This window comes from Mya arenaria, chromosome 4 (assembly GCF_026914265.1).
Source record: "Mya arenaria isolate MELC-2E11 chromosome 4, ASM2691426v1".
NCBI classification, from domain to species: Eukaryota; Metazoa; Mollusca; class Bivalvia; order Myida; family Myidae; genus Mya; species Mya arenaria.
This window is the reverse complement of record NC_069125.1, coordinates 60,117,069-60,130,797: the sequence shown is the minus strand read 5'-3', so window position 1 is coordinate 60,130,797 and position 13,729 is coordinate 60,117,069. Positions and strand designations below refer to the sequence as shown.

Here is a 13,729-nt window from a genome sequence, read left to right as displayed (position 1 = left end):
TTATAAGTACTGCTGTATTATAATTGTTATCATTTAAAAAAAAAAGTAATACTCAAGATAAAATAGAACAAGTTATAATGTGAAACTTTTTTAATCCAATAAAGTTTAAATTGGCCAAAAGTTAGAGTGTGAAACTATACTTGTACATGATACTTTAACACTGATACACTGTTATGACAGTTGTAATTACCCAAGCCTCGAAAAGAATATGAAAGTTTTTCATGAACAGCTGATATTTTTTTAATTTTCAATTATTCCAAACGACATATACAGAGCACAAAGAGCATCTAAATCCGGTTGCCTTAGAGCGGGACCTTGCGAGGTTCATGTGGCATTCCGGTATCTCCATCGGAAGTGGCCTGGTAGCTAGGCGGAGGGTCAGAGTGGTACATAGGTGGCAGGTAGCCGTAAGGAGGAGTCATCTCTACAATTTGCAAACGCATTTGTTGTAATCAAGTTAAACATACAAAAGGCAGTTATACGTACAAAAGGCAAACACATGGTGTAGACAAGTTGTACATACAATAGGCCAAAATAATGTGTAGGCGAGTTAGACAAACAATAAGCAAACACATAATGTGTGGCATGTTAGACATACAATAGGCAAACTTATATCGTGTAGAAAAGTTAGACATTCAATATGCAAACACATAACATGTTGAGTAAGACGTACAATGGGCCAACACATATGGTGTAAGCAAGTAAGACTTACAAAAGGACAACACATATGGTGTAGGCAAGTAAGACATACAATAGGCCAACACATATGGTGTACACAAGTAAGACATACAATAGGCCAACACATATGGTGTAGATGGTGTAGGCAAGTAAGACATACAATAGGACAACACATATGGTGTAGGCAAGTAAGACATGCAATAGATACAATAGGCCAACACATATGGTGTAGGCAAGTAAGACATACAATAGGACAACACATATGGTGTACACAAGTAAGACATACAATAGGCCAACACATATGGTGTAGAGAAGTAAGACATACAATAGGACAACACATATGGTGTAGGCAAGTAAGACATACAATAGGACAACACATATGGTGTACACAAGTAAGACATACAATAGGCCAACACATATGGTGTAGAGAAGAAAGACATACAATAGGACAACACATATGGTGTAGGCAAGTAAGACTTACAATAGGACAACACATATGGTGTAGGCAAGTAAGACTTACAATAGGACAACACATATGGTATGGACAAGTAAGACATACATTAGGGCAACACATATGGTATAGACAAGTAAGACATACATTAGGGCAACACATGGTGTAGACAAGTTATACATACTTTAGGCCAACACATATGGTGTTGAAAAGTAAGACACACAATAGGCTTACACATTTGGTGTAGGCAAGTAAGACATACAAAAGGGAGGTATGATATTGCCGAATATCGGATTCATGAGGAATATTGGCAATGTATGTTAGAAGTTAACATACAGTCCATGCGTCAATTATTTTTATGAAAAGTGTTTGTTGAAAATTCAAGGAAACGTCCCATTGCTGGTTTACATGTATCTTATGTCAATGGTCATTTTAAGAAAAGGCTTATAAACATTTTTTGTTAAAGCTGCACTCTCACAATTATACAATTTTTACAACTTTTTTAAAAAAAAAATCTGGGAAAGAGCAACTTTTTGCGCATGATAAATGATTGCTGACAAAAGATCAGATCGCAATTTTCCTATTTTCGTTCGAAAATTAATGTTTTATGTCTTTAAACCGTTTACCAACGGTTTAAGAAAAATGCATAAAACATTAATTTTTGAACCTAAATATAAAAAAATCTGCGATGCGATTTTTAAAGCATAAGTGGATTTCATGGTTTTTCGACAAAATGGCTCGTTCCAAGACAAAAAATATCATAAGAGTTGTCAAAACGTTCAATCTGTGAGAGTGCAACTTTAAGAAGTGCAGATGATAGAACACATGGACTGACCTGTCTGGACAGGTTCCACGTTGCGGCCGCGCTTCTTGCAGTGTTTGACGGCGGCAACGATAAGGACGATGACGATTGCCAGCAGTGCCACGCCCCCGATCACCATCCCCGAAATCTGCACCCAGCTTAGCTCAAAACTGTACAAAAAAATGGAGTCGAACGGAGACATCACTTGCATGTATAACAGTGTGCTAGTATTTTGTAAAACGCATTTTAGTGGTTATACTATTTAGTGAGGTACTAGGAAACACAATCGCTATAACATGCAACAGTGTTAGGACTTTTTTATAATTATCATTAGTTGTCTGACAGCAAAAGCCGAGAACCCTGCATGGCGGTATATACAAAATGGTTCTGCATGTTTTGGTAGCCCACACCATTGAACACACGAATCCAATTGATCTCATTTTGCCAAATCTTTGAACACTATCGCCCGTCTGTTATTTTTTTCCAGTCGAACAACAAGAGCATAATTCAACACTGACTAAACCAGTTAATGGTCTTGCTGTACATGTGTACTGTCACTGGTAAAACAAAGCTATTGAAAAGTTTTCACTGTCAAAAGTCATAACTTGACAATTAAAAAGCAAGCTATGGGTCTTGCTACACATACTCTTATTATCACTGGTAGTCTCGTATCTTAGAGGCCTTCTACAGTGCAAAGTCGTTTGAAGCCCAGAAAAGAAAATGTTTAAAACAATTTTTATTTAGTGTTTAAGTTCAAGCATAATACCTTCATCCGTTGCAACATATCCAGGTGTAATATGGAGTTGAGCAAACTGTGTGTTTGCGTGTGCGTGTGTGTGTGTGTGTGTCAAAATAGTCCATGCTACCAAATGCGAATGCTTTTCGATCCAAAATCTTCTTTCTTTTTTGGCTTTTTAACCCCAAACACGCCACAAAGGATGTATGTTTTACTCCTGAAAAAGACTGTGCCTCAAAACTAAATAAAAACATCATTTTCATTTTTGGCCTTCTCCATTCTCTTTTGGACTGTGGAAGGCTCTACAACGGTTTCTAGTAACGGCCAAGATTTAAGATTTTTTATGCCAACAAGGTCGCCACCAGGCCACGTAGAACAGACGACACCAGCCCACGTAAAACAGACGACGCCAGGCCATGTACAACATGCGACACCAGCTAGGCTACATAAACAGGCGACACCGGGCCATGTAAAACAGGCGACACCAGGCCATTCAAAACAGACGACGCCAAGCCATGTACAACAGGCGACACCAGCTAGGCTACGTAAACAGGCGACACCAGGCCATGTTAAACAGGCGACACCAGGTCATTCAAAACAGACGACACCAGGCCATGTAAAACAGGCGACACCAGGCCATGTAAAACAGACGACACCAGGCCATGTAAAACAGACGACACCAGGCCATGTAAAACAGGCGACACAAGGCCATGTAAAACTGACGACACCAGACCATTCAAAACAGACGACACCAGGCCATGTAAAACAGGCGACACCAGGCCATTCAAAACAGACGACGCCAGGCCATGTAAAACAGGCGACACCAGGCCATGTAAAACAGGCGACACCAGGCCATGTAAAACAGGCGACACCAGGCCACGTAAAACAGACGACACCAGGCCATGTAAAACAGACGACACCAGGCCTTGTAAAACAGACGGCACCAGGCCATGTAAAACAGACGACACAGACGTGACCAGGCCATGTAAAAACAGACGACACAGACGACACCAGGCCATGTAAAACAGACGACACAGGCCTTGTAAAACAGACGAGACCAGGCCATGTAAAACAGACGACACCAGGCCATGTAAAACAGACGACACCAGGCCATGTAAAACAGACGACACAGACGACACCAGGCCATGTAAAACAGACGACACCAGGCCTTGTAAAACAGACGAGACCAGGCCATGTAAAACAGACGACACAGACGAGACCAGGCCATGTAAAAACAGACGACACCAGGCCATGTAAAACAGACGACACAGACGACACCAGGCCATGTAAAACAGACGACACCAGGCCATATAAACTGCCAAATGTATTTTTTTTTTGACACAATTTACCACATTATACCTTACCAAAGTTTGTATAAATACACGAAACCAATCATTTACCAGCAGTCTGTGTTGTCATGACAACATGTTTTATTGTCGGTACAATATTTCACGCCGCCGGCACTGTTGGTACAAACGTCTTTGGAACCTTTGGAAAACATGATTGTTTATTTATAACTTATTGAGAAAGTAAAAAACAACAACTGGAAACAGTTGGTTAATAGTTTGACTGTTTATAAAATTATATTATAAATTCTATAATATTTCATCACAAGCGCAATCCACTATAACTTACATAAGCGCCGAACACAGCTTGCTACAAAAATCCATAAAATTATTATATAACGCTGCATTTTTAATTCTTTATTTTACTGACTTCCATAATTGACTTTCATTTGATTGTCTATGACATGAAAACAATAACTATTTGCGCTAATGTGTAACTTGAGAACATGTTATATAGCATTTACAATACAGTGATTGTGAAGCACAACGTGTACGTATAGTTAAACTCGTTTACAATTTCTTTTATACTTGTACTTGTAGGCTCGATGACACTCGAGCAAAAATGACTTGACGCGTACTTTCGTACATGGCATTATAAACGTGTACAATGTAAGCGTACCTGGTAGACGTAGTGCACACCAAGTAGCCTAAATGTACAGGTACCTGAAAGACGTAGTGCACATCAGGTATCCCACACGTACGGGAACCCGGAAGACATAGTGAACAACAAGTAGCCTAATCGTATGAGTACCAGGAAGACGTAGTGCACACCAAGTAGCCTAAACGTACGGGAACCCGGAAGACAAAGTGAACAACAAGTAGCCTAATCGTATGAGTACCAGGAAGACGTAGGGCACAACAAAAAGCCTACACGTACAGGTACCTGGAGACGTAGTGCACAACAAGAAGCCTACATGTACAGGTACCTGGAGACGTAGTGCACAACAAGAAGCCTACATGTACAGGTACCTGGAGACGTAGTGCACAACAAGAAGCCTACACGTACAGGTACCTGGAGACGTAGGGCACAACAAGAAGCCTACATGTACAGGTACATGGAAACGTAGTGCACAACAAGTAGCCCACATGTACAGGTACCTGGAGACGTAGTGCACAACAAGAAGCCTACATGTACAGGTACCTGGAGACGTAGTGCACAACAAGAAGCCTACATGTACAGGTACCTGGAGACGTAGTGCACAACAAGAAGCCTACATGTACAGGTACATGGAAACGTAGTGCACAACAAGAAGCCTACATGTACAGGTACCTGGAGACGTAGTGCACAACAAGAAGCCTACATGTACAGGTACCTGGAGACGTAGTGCACAACAAGTAGCCCACACGTACAGGTACCTGGAGACGTAGTGCACAACAAGAAGCCTACACGTACAGGTACCTGGAGACGTAGGGCACAACAAGTAGCCTACATGTACATGTTCCTGGAGACGTAGGGCACAACAAGAAGCCTACACGTACATGTTCCTGGAGACGTAGGGCACAACAAGAAGCCTACATGTACAGGTACCTGGAGACGTAGGGCACAACAAGAAGCCTACATGTACAGGTACCTGGAGACGTAGGGCACAACAAGTAGCCTACATGTACAGGTACCTGGAGACGTAGGGCACAACAAGAAGCCTACATGTACAGGTACCTGGAGACGTAGGGCACAACAAGTAGCCTACATGTACAGGTACCTGGAGACGTAGGGCACAACAAGTAGCCTACATGTACAGGTACCTGGAGACGTAGGGCACAACAAGAAGCCTACACGTACATGTTCCTGGAGACGTAGGGCACAACAAGTAGCCTACATGTACATGTTCCTGGAGACGTAGGGCACAACAAGTAGCCTACATGTACAGGTACCTGGAGACGTAGGGCACAACAAGAAGCCTACATGTACAGGTACCTGGAGACGTAGTGCACAACAAGAAGCCTACATGTACAGGTACCTGGAGACGTAGTGCACAACAAGAAGCCTACATGTACAGGTACCTGGAGACGTAGGGCACAACAAGTAGCCTACATGTACAGGTACCTGGAGACGTAGGGCACAACAAGTAGCCTACATGTACAGGTACCTGGAGACGTAGTGCACAACAAGAAGCCTACATGTACAGGTACCTGGAGACGTAGTGCACAACAAGTAGCCTACATGTACAGGTACCTGGAGACGTAGGGCACAACAAGAAGCCTACATGTACAGGTACCTGGAGACGTAGGGCACAACAAGAAGCCTACACGTACATGTTCCTGGAGACGTAGGGCACAACAAGTAGCCTACATGTACAGGTACCTGGAGACGTAGGGCACAACAAGTAGCCTACATGTACAGGTACCTGGAGACGTAGGGCACAACAAGTAGCCTACATGTACAGGTACCTGGAGACGTAGGGCACAACAAGAAGCCTACATGTACAGGTACCTGGAGACGTAGGGCACAACAAGAAGCCTACATGTACAGGTACCTGGAGACGTAGGGCACAACAAGAAGCCTACATGTACAGGTACCTGGAGACGTAGTGCACAACAAGAAGCCTACATGTACAGGTACCTGGAGACGTAGGGCACAACAAGTAGCCTACATGTACAGGTACCTGGAGACGTAGTGCACAACAAGTAGCCTACATGTACAGGTACCTGGAGACGTAGGGCACAACAAGAAGCCTACATGTACAGGTACCTGGAGACGTAGGGCACAACAAGTAGCCTACATGTACAGGTACCTGGAGACGTAGGGCACAACAAGAAGCCTACATGTACAGGTACCTGGAGACGTAGTGCACAACAAGAAGCCTACATGTACAGGTACCTGGAGACGTAGGGCACAACAAGTAGCCTACATGTACAGGTACCTGGAGACGTAGTGCACAACAAGAAGCCTACACGTACAGGTACCTGGAGACGTAGTGCACAACAAGTAGCCCACACGTACAGGTACCTGGAGACGTAGTGCACAACAAGAAGCCCACATGTACAGGTACCTGGAGACGTAGGGCACAACAAGTAGCCTACATGTACAGGTACCTGGAGACGTAGGGCACAACAAGAAGCCTACATGTACAGGTACCTGGAGACGTAGGGCACAACAAGAAGCCTACATGTACAGGTACCTGGAGACGTAGTGCACAACAAGTAGCCCACACGTACAGGTACCTGGAGACGTAGTGCACAACAAGTAGCCCACACGTACGTGAACCCGGAAGACATAGTGAACAACAAGTAGCCTAATCGTATGAGTACCAGGAAGACGTAGTGCACACCAAGTAGCCTAAACGTACGGGAACCCGGAAGACAAAGTGAACAACAAGTAGCCTAATCGTATGAGTACCAGGAAGACATAGGGCACAACAAGAAGCCTACACGTACATGTTCCTGGAGACGTAGGGCACAACAAGAAGCCTACATGTACAGGTACCTGGAGACGTAGTGCACAACAAGTAGCATTAACGTACGGGTACCTGGAAGACGTAGTGCACAACAAGTAGCAAAAACGTACGGGTACCTGGAAGAGGAAGTGCACACCAAGTAGCCACGGGTACCTGGAAGACGTAGTGCACACCAAGTAGCCTAAACGTACGGGTACCTGGAAGACGTAATGCACAACAAGGAGTCAACGCGTACGGGTACCTGGAAGACGTAGTGCACATCTAGAAGCCCAAACGTACATGGAAGACGTATTGCACAACAAGTTGCCAACACAAACGGATACCTAAAAGACAAAGTGCATAACAAGTACCCAACATGTACGGATACCTAAAAGACATAGTGCACAACAAGAGGCCTACACGTACGCCGTACGGATACCTAGAAGGCGTAGTGCACAACAAAAGCCCAAACGTACATGGAAGACGTAATTCACAACAAGTAGCCCACACGTACATATATCTGGAAGACGTAGTGCACAACAAGTAGTCCAAATGTACGGGTACCTGGAAGACGTAGTGGACAACAAGAAGCCCAAATGTACGGGAAGCTGAAATACGTAGTGCACACCAAGTAGCATAAAGGTACGGGTTCCTGGAAGACGTATTGTACAACAAGAGGCCCAAACGTACGGGTACCTGGAAGACGTAATGTACAACAAGAGGCCGAAACGTACGGGTACCTGGAAGAGGTAGTGCAAAACAAATATCCTAAACGTACGGGTACCTGAAAGACGTAGTGCACAACAAGAAGCCCCAATGTGTATGGAAGCCGTAGTGCACAAAAAATAGCCCACACCTACGAGTACCTGAAAGACGTAGTGCACAACAAGTAGCCTACACGTACAAATACCTAGAAGGCGTAGTGCTCAACAAGAAGCCCAAACGTATATGGAAGACGTTATTTACAACAAGTAGCCCACACGTACGGACACCTGGAAGACATAGTGCACACTGGTAGCCCAAACGTACGGGTACCTGGAAGATGTAGTGCACAACAAGTAGCCCAAACGTACATGGAAGAGGTAGTGCACACCAAGTAGCGCACACCTACTGGCACATGGAAGACGAGTGCACAATAAGTAGCCTAAACACACGGGTACCTGGAAGACGTAATGTACAACAGGAGGCCCAAACGTACGGGTACCTGGAAGACGTAGTGCAAAACAAGTAGCCTAAACGTACGGGTACCTGAAAGACGTAGTGCACAACAAGAAGCCTAAACGTACGGGTATCTGAAAGACGTAATGTACAACAATAGGCCCAAATGTACATGGAAGATGTAGTGCACAACAAGTTGCCCACACGTACGGGTACCTGAAATACTAAGTGCACATCAAGTAGCGCAAACGAAGGGGACCTGGAAGACGTACAACAAGAGTGGACAACAAGTAGCCCAAACATTAGGATACCTGGAAAACATAATGCAAAAAAACTTAAACTTACATGGAAGACGTAATTCACAACAAGTAGTTCACGCGTATGGTACCTGGAAGAGGTAGTGGATAACAAGAAGCCCAAACGTACATGGAAGACGTAGTGCACAACAAGTAGTTCACGCGTATGGTACCTGGAAGAAGTAGTGGACAACAAGAAGCCCAAACGTACATGGAAGACGTAGTGCACAACAAGTTGCCGACAAGTACGGATACCTTGAAGGCCTAGTGCACAACACGAAGCCCAAACGTACTTGGAAGACGTAATTCACAACAAGTAGCCCACACGTACGGATACCTGGAAGACATAGTGCACAACAAGTAGCCTACACATACGGATACCAAGAAGGCGTAGTGCACAACACGAAGCCCAAACGTACTTGGAAAACCTAATTCATAACAAGTAGCCCACACGTACGGATACCTAGAAGACATAGTGTACAACAAGTAGCCCAAACGTACGGCTACATGGAAGACGTAGTGCACAACAAGTAGCCCACTAGTACGGATACCTCGAAAACATAGTGCACAACAAGTACTAGTAGCCTACACATACGGATACCAAGAACGCGTAGTGCACAACACGAAGCCCAAACGTACTTGGAAGACGTAATTCATAACAAGTAGCCCACACATATGGATACCTGGAAGACATAGTGCACGACAAGTAGCCCAAACGTACGGGTACCTGGAAGATGTAGTGCACAACAAGTAGCACTAACGTACATGGAAGACGTAGTGCACATCAAGTAGCCCACACCTACGGGTGCATGGACGAAGAGTACACACCACGTAGCCCAAACGTTTGCGTACCTTGCAGATGTAGTGCACAACAAGTAGCCCAAACGTAAGGATACCTGAAAGACGTAGTGCATACCAAGTAGCCCAAACGTACGGGTACCTGCAATACGTAGTGCATAGCAAGAAGCCCAAACGTGCATGGAATACGTAGTGCACAACAAGTAGCCCAATCGTACGGTTACCTGAAAGAGGTAGTGCACAAAAGCCCAAACGTACCTTCAAGACGTAGTGCACACCAAGTGCCCCAAATGTACAGGTACCTGAAAGATGTAGTGCAAAACAAGAAACCCCAATGTGTATGGCAGCCGTAGTGCACAAAAAATAGCCTAAACGTTCGGGTACCTGGAAGACGTAATGCACAACAAGAAGCCCACACGTACAGGAACCTTGAAGACTAAGTGCACAACAAGTAGCTTAAACGTATTGGTACCTGGAAGACGTAGGACACAACAAGTAGCCCAGATGTGCGGGTACCTGAAAACGTATTGCACACAAAGTAGCCTAAACGTACAGGTACCTGGAGACGTAGTGCACACCAAGTAGCCTTAACGTACGGATACTGGAAGACTTAGTGCACACCAAGTAGCCTAAACGTAGAGGTACCTGGAAGACGTAGTGCACACCAAGTAGCCTTAACGTACGGGTATCTGGAAGAACGTAATGTACAACAAGTAGCCCACACGTACGGGAACCTGGAAGACAAAGTGCACAACAAGTAGCCTAAACTTTCATGTACCTGGAGACGTAGTGCACACCAAGTAGCCACGGGTACCTGGAAGACGTAGTGCGCAACAAGTAGCCCACACGTACGGGAACCTGGAAAACATAGTGCACAACAAGAAACCTAAACGTACGAGTACCTGGAAGACGTAGGGGCACATTAAGTAGCTTAGACGAGCGGGTACCTGAAAGACGCAGTGCACCACAATTAGTCCACGCGTACGGGTACCTGGAAGACATAGTGCACAACTAGAAGCCCAAACGTACGTGGAAGACGTAGTGCACAACAAGTTGCCAACACGTACAGATACCTAAAAGACATAGTGCACAACAAGTACCCAACACGTACGGATGCCTGAAAGACATGATACCAACAAGAAGCCTACACGTACGGATACCTAGAAGGCGTAGTGCACAAACGTACATGGAAGACGTAATTCACAACAAGTGACCCAAACGTACGGGTACCTGGAAGACGTAGTGCACAACAAGAAGCCCAAACGTACGGGTAGCTGAAATACGTAGTGCACACCAAGAAGCCTAAACGTACGCGTACCTGAATGACGTAATAAACAGCAAGAGGCCCAAACGTACATACGTAGTGCACAACAAGTAGCCCACACTAACGGGTACCTGGAATACGTAGTGCACATCAAGTAGACCACACGTACGGGTACCTAAAATACTAAGACGTAGTGGACAACAAGAGGCCCAAACCTACATGGAAGACGTAGTGCACAACAAGTTGCCCACACTTACGGATACGTGGAAGACGTAGTGTACTACAAGTTGCCCACACTTACGGGTGCATGGAAGACGTAGTGCATTACAAGTTGCCCACACTTACGGGTACGTGGAAGACGTAGTGCACTGCAAGTTGCCCACACTTACGGGTACGTTGAAGACGTAGTGCACTACAAGTTGCCCACACTTATGGGTACGTGGAAGACGTAGTGCACAACAAGTTGCCTTAACGTACGGGTACATGAAAGACGTAGTGCAAAACAAGTAGCCTAAACATACGGATTCCTTAAAGACCTAGTGCACAACAAGTAGCCTAAACGTACGGGTACCTGGAAGACGTAATTTACAACAATAGGCAAAAACGTACGGGTACCTTGAAGACGTAATGTATAACAAGAGGCCCAAACGTACATAGAAGACGTAGTGCACAACAAGAAGCCCACACTTGCGGGTACCTGGAAGACGTAGTGGACATCAAATAGCCCACACGTTCGGGTACCTGAAATACTAAGTACACATCAAGTAGCGCAAACGTACGGGTACCTGCAAGACGAAGTGGACAACAAGAGGCCCAAACCTCTATGGAAGACGTAGTGCACTGCAAGTTGCCCACACTTACGGGTACGTGGAAGACGTTGTGCACAACAAGTTGCCCCACTTACGGGTACATGGAAGACGTAGTGCACTACAAGTTGCCCACACTTACGGGTACGTGGAAGATGTAGTGCACAACCAGAAGCCTAAACGTACGGGTACATAAAAGATGTAGTGAACAACAAGTAGCCTTAACGTACGGGTTCCTGGAAGACATATTGTACAACAAGAGGCCCAAACGTACGGATACCTGAAAGACGTAGTGCACACCAAGTAGCCTAAATGTAAGGGTACCTGAAAGACGTTATGCACAAAAAGGCCCAAACGTACATGGAAGACGTAGTGCACAACACGTTACCCGTACTTACGGGTACCTGAAAGACGTAGTCCACATCAAGTAGCCCACACGTATGGGTACCTGAAAAACTAAGTGCACATCAAGTAGTGCAAACGTACAGGTACCTGGAAGACGTAGTGAACAACAAGAAGCCCAAACGTACATGGAAGACGTAGGGCACATTAAGTAGCCCACAACTACGGTTGCATGGAAGACGATTGCACACCAAGTAGCCCAAACGTACGCGTACCTTACAGACGTAGTGCACAACAAGTTGCCCAAACGTACGGATACCTGGAAGACGTAGTCCACAACAAGTTGCCCACACCTACGGATACCTGATAGACATAATTCACAACAAATAGCCCACACGTACCTGAAAGACGTAGTGCACAACAAGTAGCCCACACTTACGGATACCTGATAGCCATAGTGCACAACAAATAACCTACACGTACGGATACCTAGAAGGCGTAGTGCACAACACGAAGGCCAAACGTACTTGGAAGACGTAATTTACAACAAGTAGCCCACAAGTACGGATACCTGGAAGACATAGTGCACAACAAGTAGCCCAAACGTACGGCTACCTGTAAGACGTAATGTACAACAAGAAGCCCAAATGTAAGGGTATCTGGCATACGTAGTGCACAACAAGTAGCCCAAACGTACATGGGAGACGTACTGCACATAAGGTAGCCCACAACTACTGCTGCATGGAAGACAATTGCACACCAAGTAGCCCAAACGTACGCGTACCTTACAGACGTAGTGCACAACAAGTAGCCCACACCTACGGTTGCATGGAATACGTCGTGCAAACCAAGTAACCCAAACGTACGGATACCTGAAAGACATAGTGCATACCAAGAAGCCCAAACGTACGGGTACCTGAAATACCTAATGCATAGAAAGAAGCCCAAAACGTACATGGAATACGTAGTGCACAACAAGTAGCCCAACCGTACGGATGCCTGAAGGATGTAGTGCACACAATGAAGCCCAAACGTTCCTGGAAGACGTTGTGCGCAACAAGTGACCCAAATGTACAGGTACCTGAAAGACGTAGTGCACAACAAGAAGCTCTAATGTATATGGAAGCCGTAGTGCACAAAAAGTAGCCCACACCTATGGATAACTGAAAGACGTAGTGCACAACAAGTAGCCCACACGTAGGGATACCTGGAAGGCGTAGTGCACAACAAATATCCCAAATGTACGGGTACCTGGAAGACGTAGTGCACAACAAATAGCCCACACATACCTGGAAGCCGTAGTGCACAACAAGTAGCCCACACGTACGGGTACCTTGAAGACGTAGTGCACAACAAGAGGCCCAAACTTACGCGTACCTGGAAGACGTAGTGCACAACAAGAGACCCAAACTTACGCGCACCTTTAAGACGTAGTGCACAACAAGTAGCCCAATCGTACGGGTACCTGTAAGGCGTTTTGCACAACAAGTTGCCCACACTTACGCATACGTGGAAGACGTAGTGCACTACAAGTTGCCCACACTTACGGGTACATGGAAGACGTAGTGCACTACAAGTTGCCCACACTTACGGGTACGTGGAAGACGTAGTGCACTGCAAGTTGCCCACACTTACGGGTAGGTTGAAGACGTAGTGCACTACAAGTTGCCCACACTTA

General features: G+C 45.3%; 1 protein-coding gene across 2 annotated transcripts; it reads right to left on the bottom strand.

The window, feature by feature from the left end:
- Positions 1-32: 32 nt before the first annotated feature.
- LOC128232630 (uncharacterized) lies at positions 33-4,425 on the bottom strand. 2 transcript variants are annotated; one of them, XM_052946295.1, is made up of 4 exons: positions 4,303-4,425; positions 4,068-4,155; positions 1,965-2,101; positions 39-424 (listed from the first exon to the last, which is right to left on the bottom strand). In XM_052946295.1, the coding sequence occupies exons 1-4, from the start codon at positions 4,358-4,360 to the stop codon at positions 303-305; spliced, it is 405 nt and encodes a 134-aa protein (XP_052802255.1). In that variant the 5' UTR covers positions 4,361-4,425; the 3' UTR covers positions 39-302. The 2 variants fall into 2 exon arrangements, with proteins under 2 accessions (XP_052802256.1, XP_052802255.1); XM_052946296.1 differs by lacking the exons at positions 4,068-4,155; positions 4,303-4,425 and adding an exon at positions 2,698-2,956 and having other exon boundaries at positions 33-424.
- Positions 4,426-13,729: the final 9,304 nt, after the last annotated feature.

Coding starts and splice junctions, on each gene's coding strand:
- LOC128232630 (XM_052946295.1), bottom strand. CDS start 4,360: ATGCAGCGTTATATAATAATTTTATGGATTTTTGTAGCAAGCTGTGTT. Junction 2,102..4,067: donor CATGACAACACAGACTGCTG/GTAAATGATTGG, acceptor TTTTTTGTACAG/TTTTGAGCTAAGCTGGGTGC. Junction 425..1,964: donor CGTGGAACCTGTCCAGACAG/GTCAGTCCATGT, acceptor TGCAAATTGTAG/AGATGACTCCTCCTTACGGC.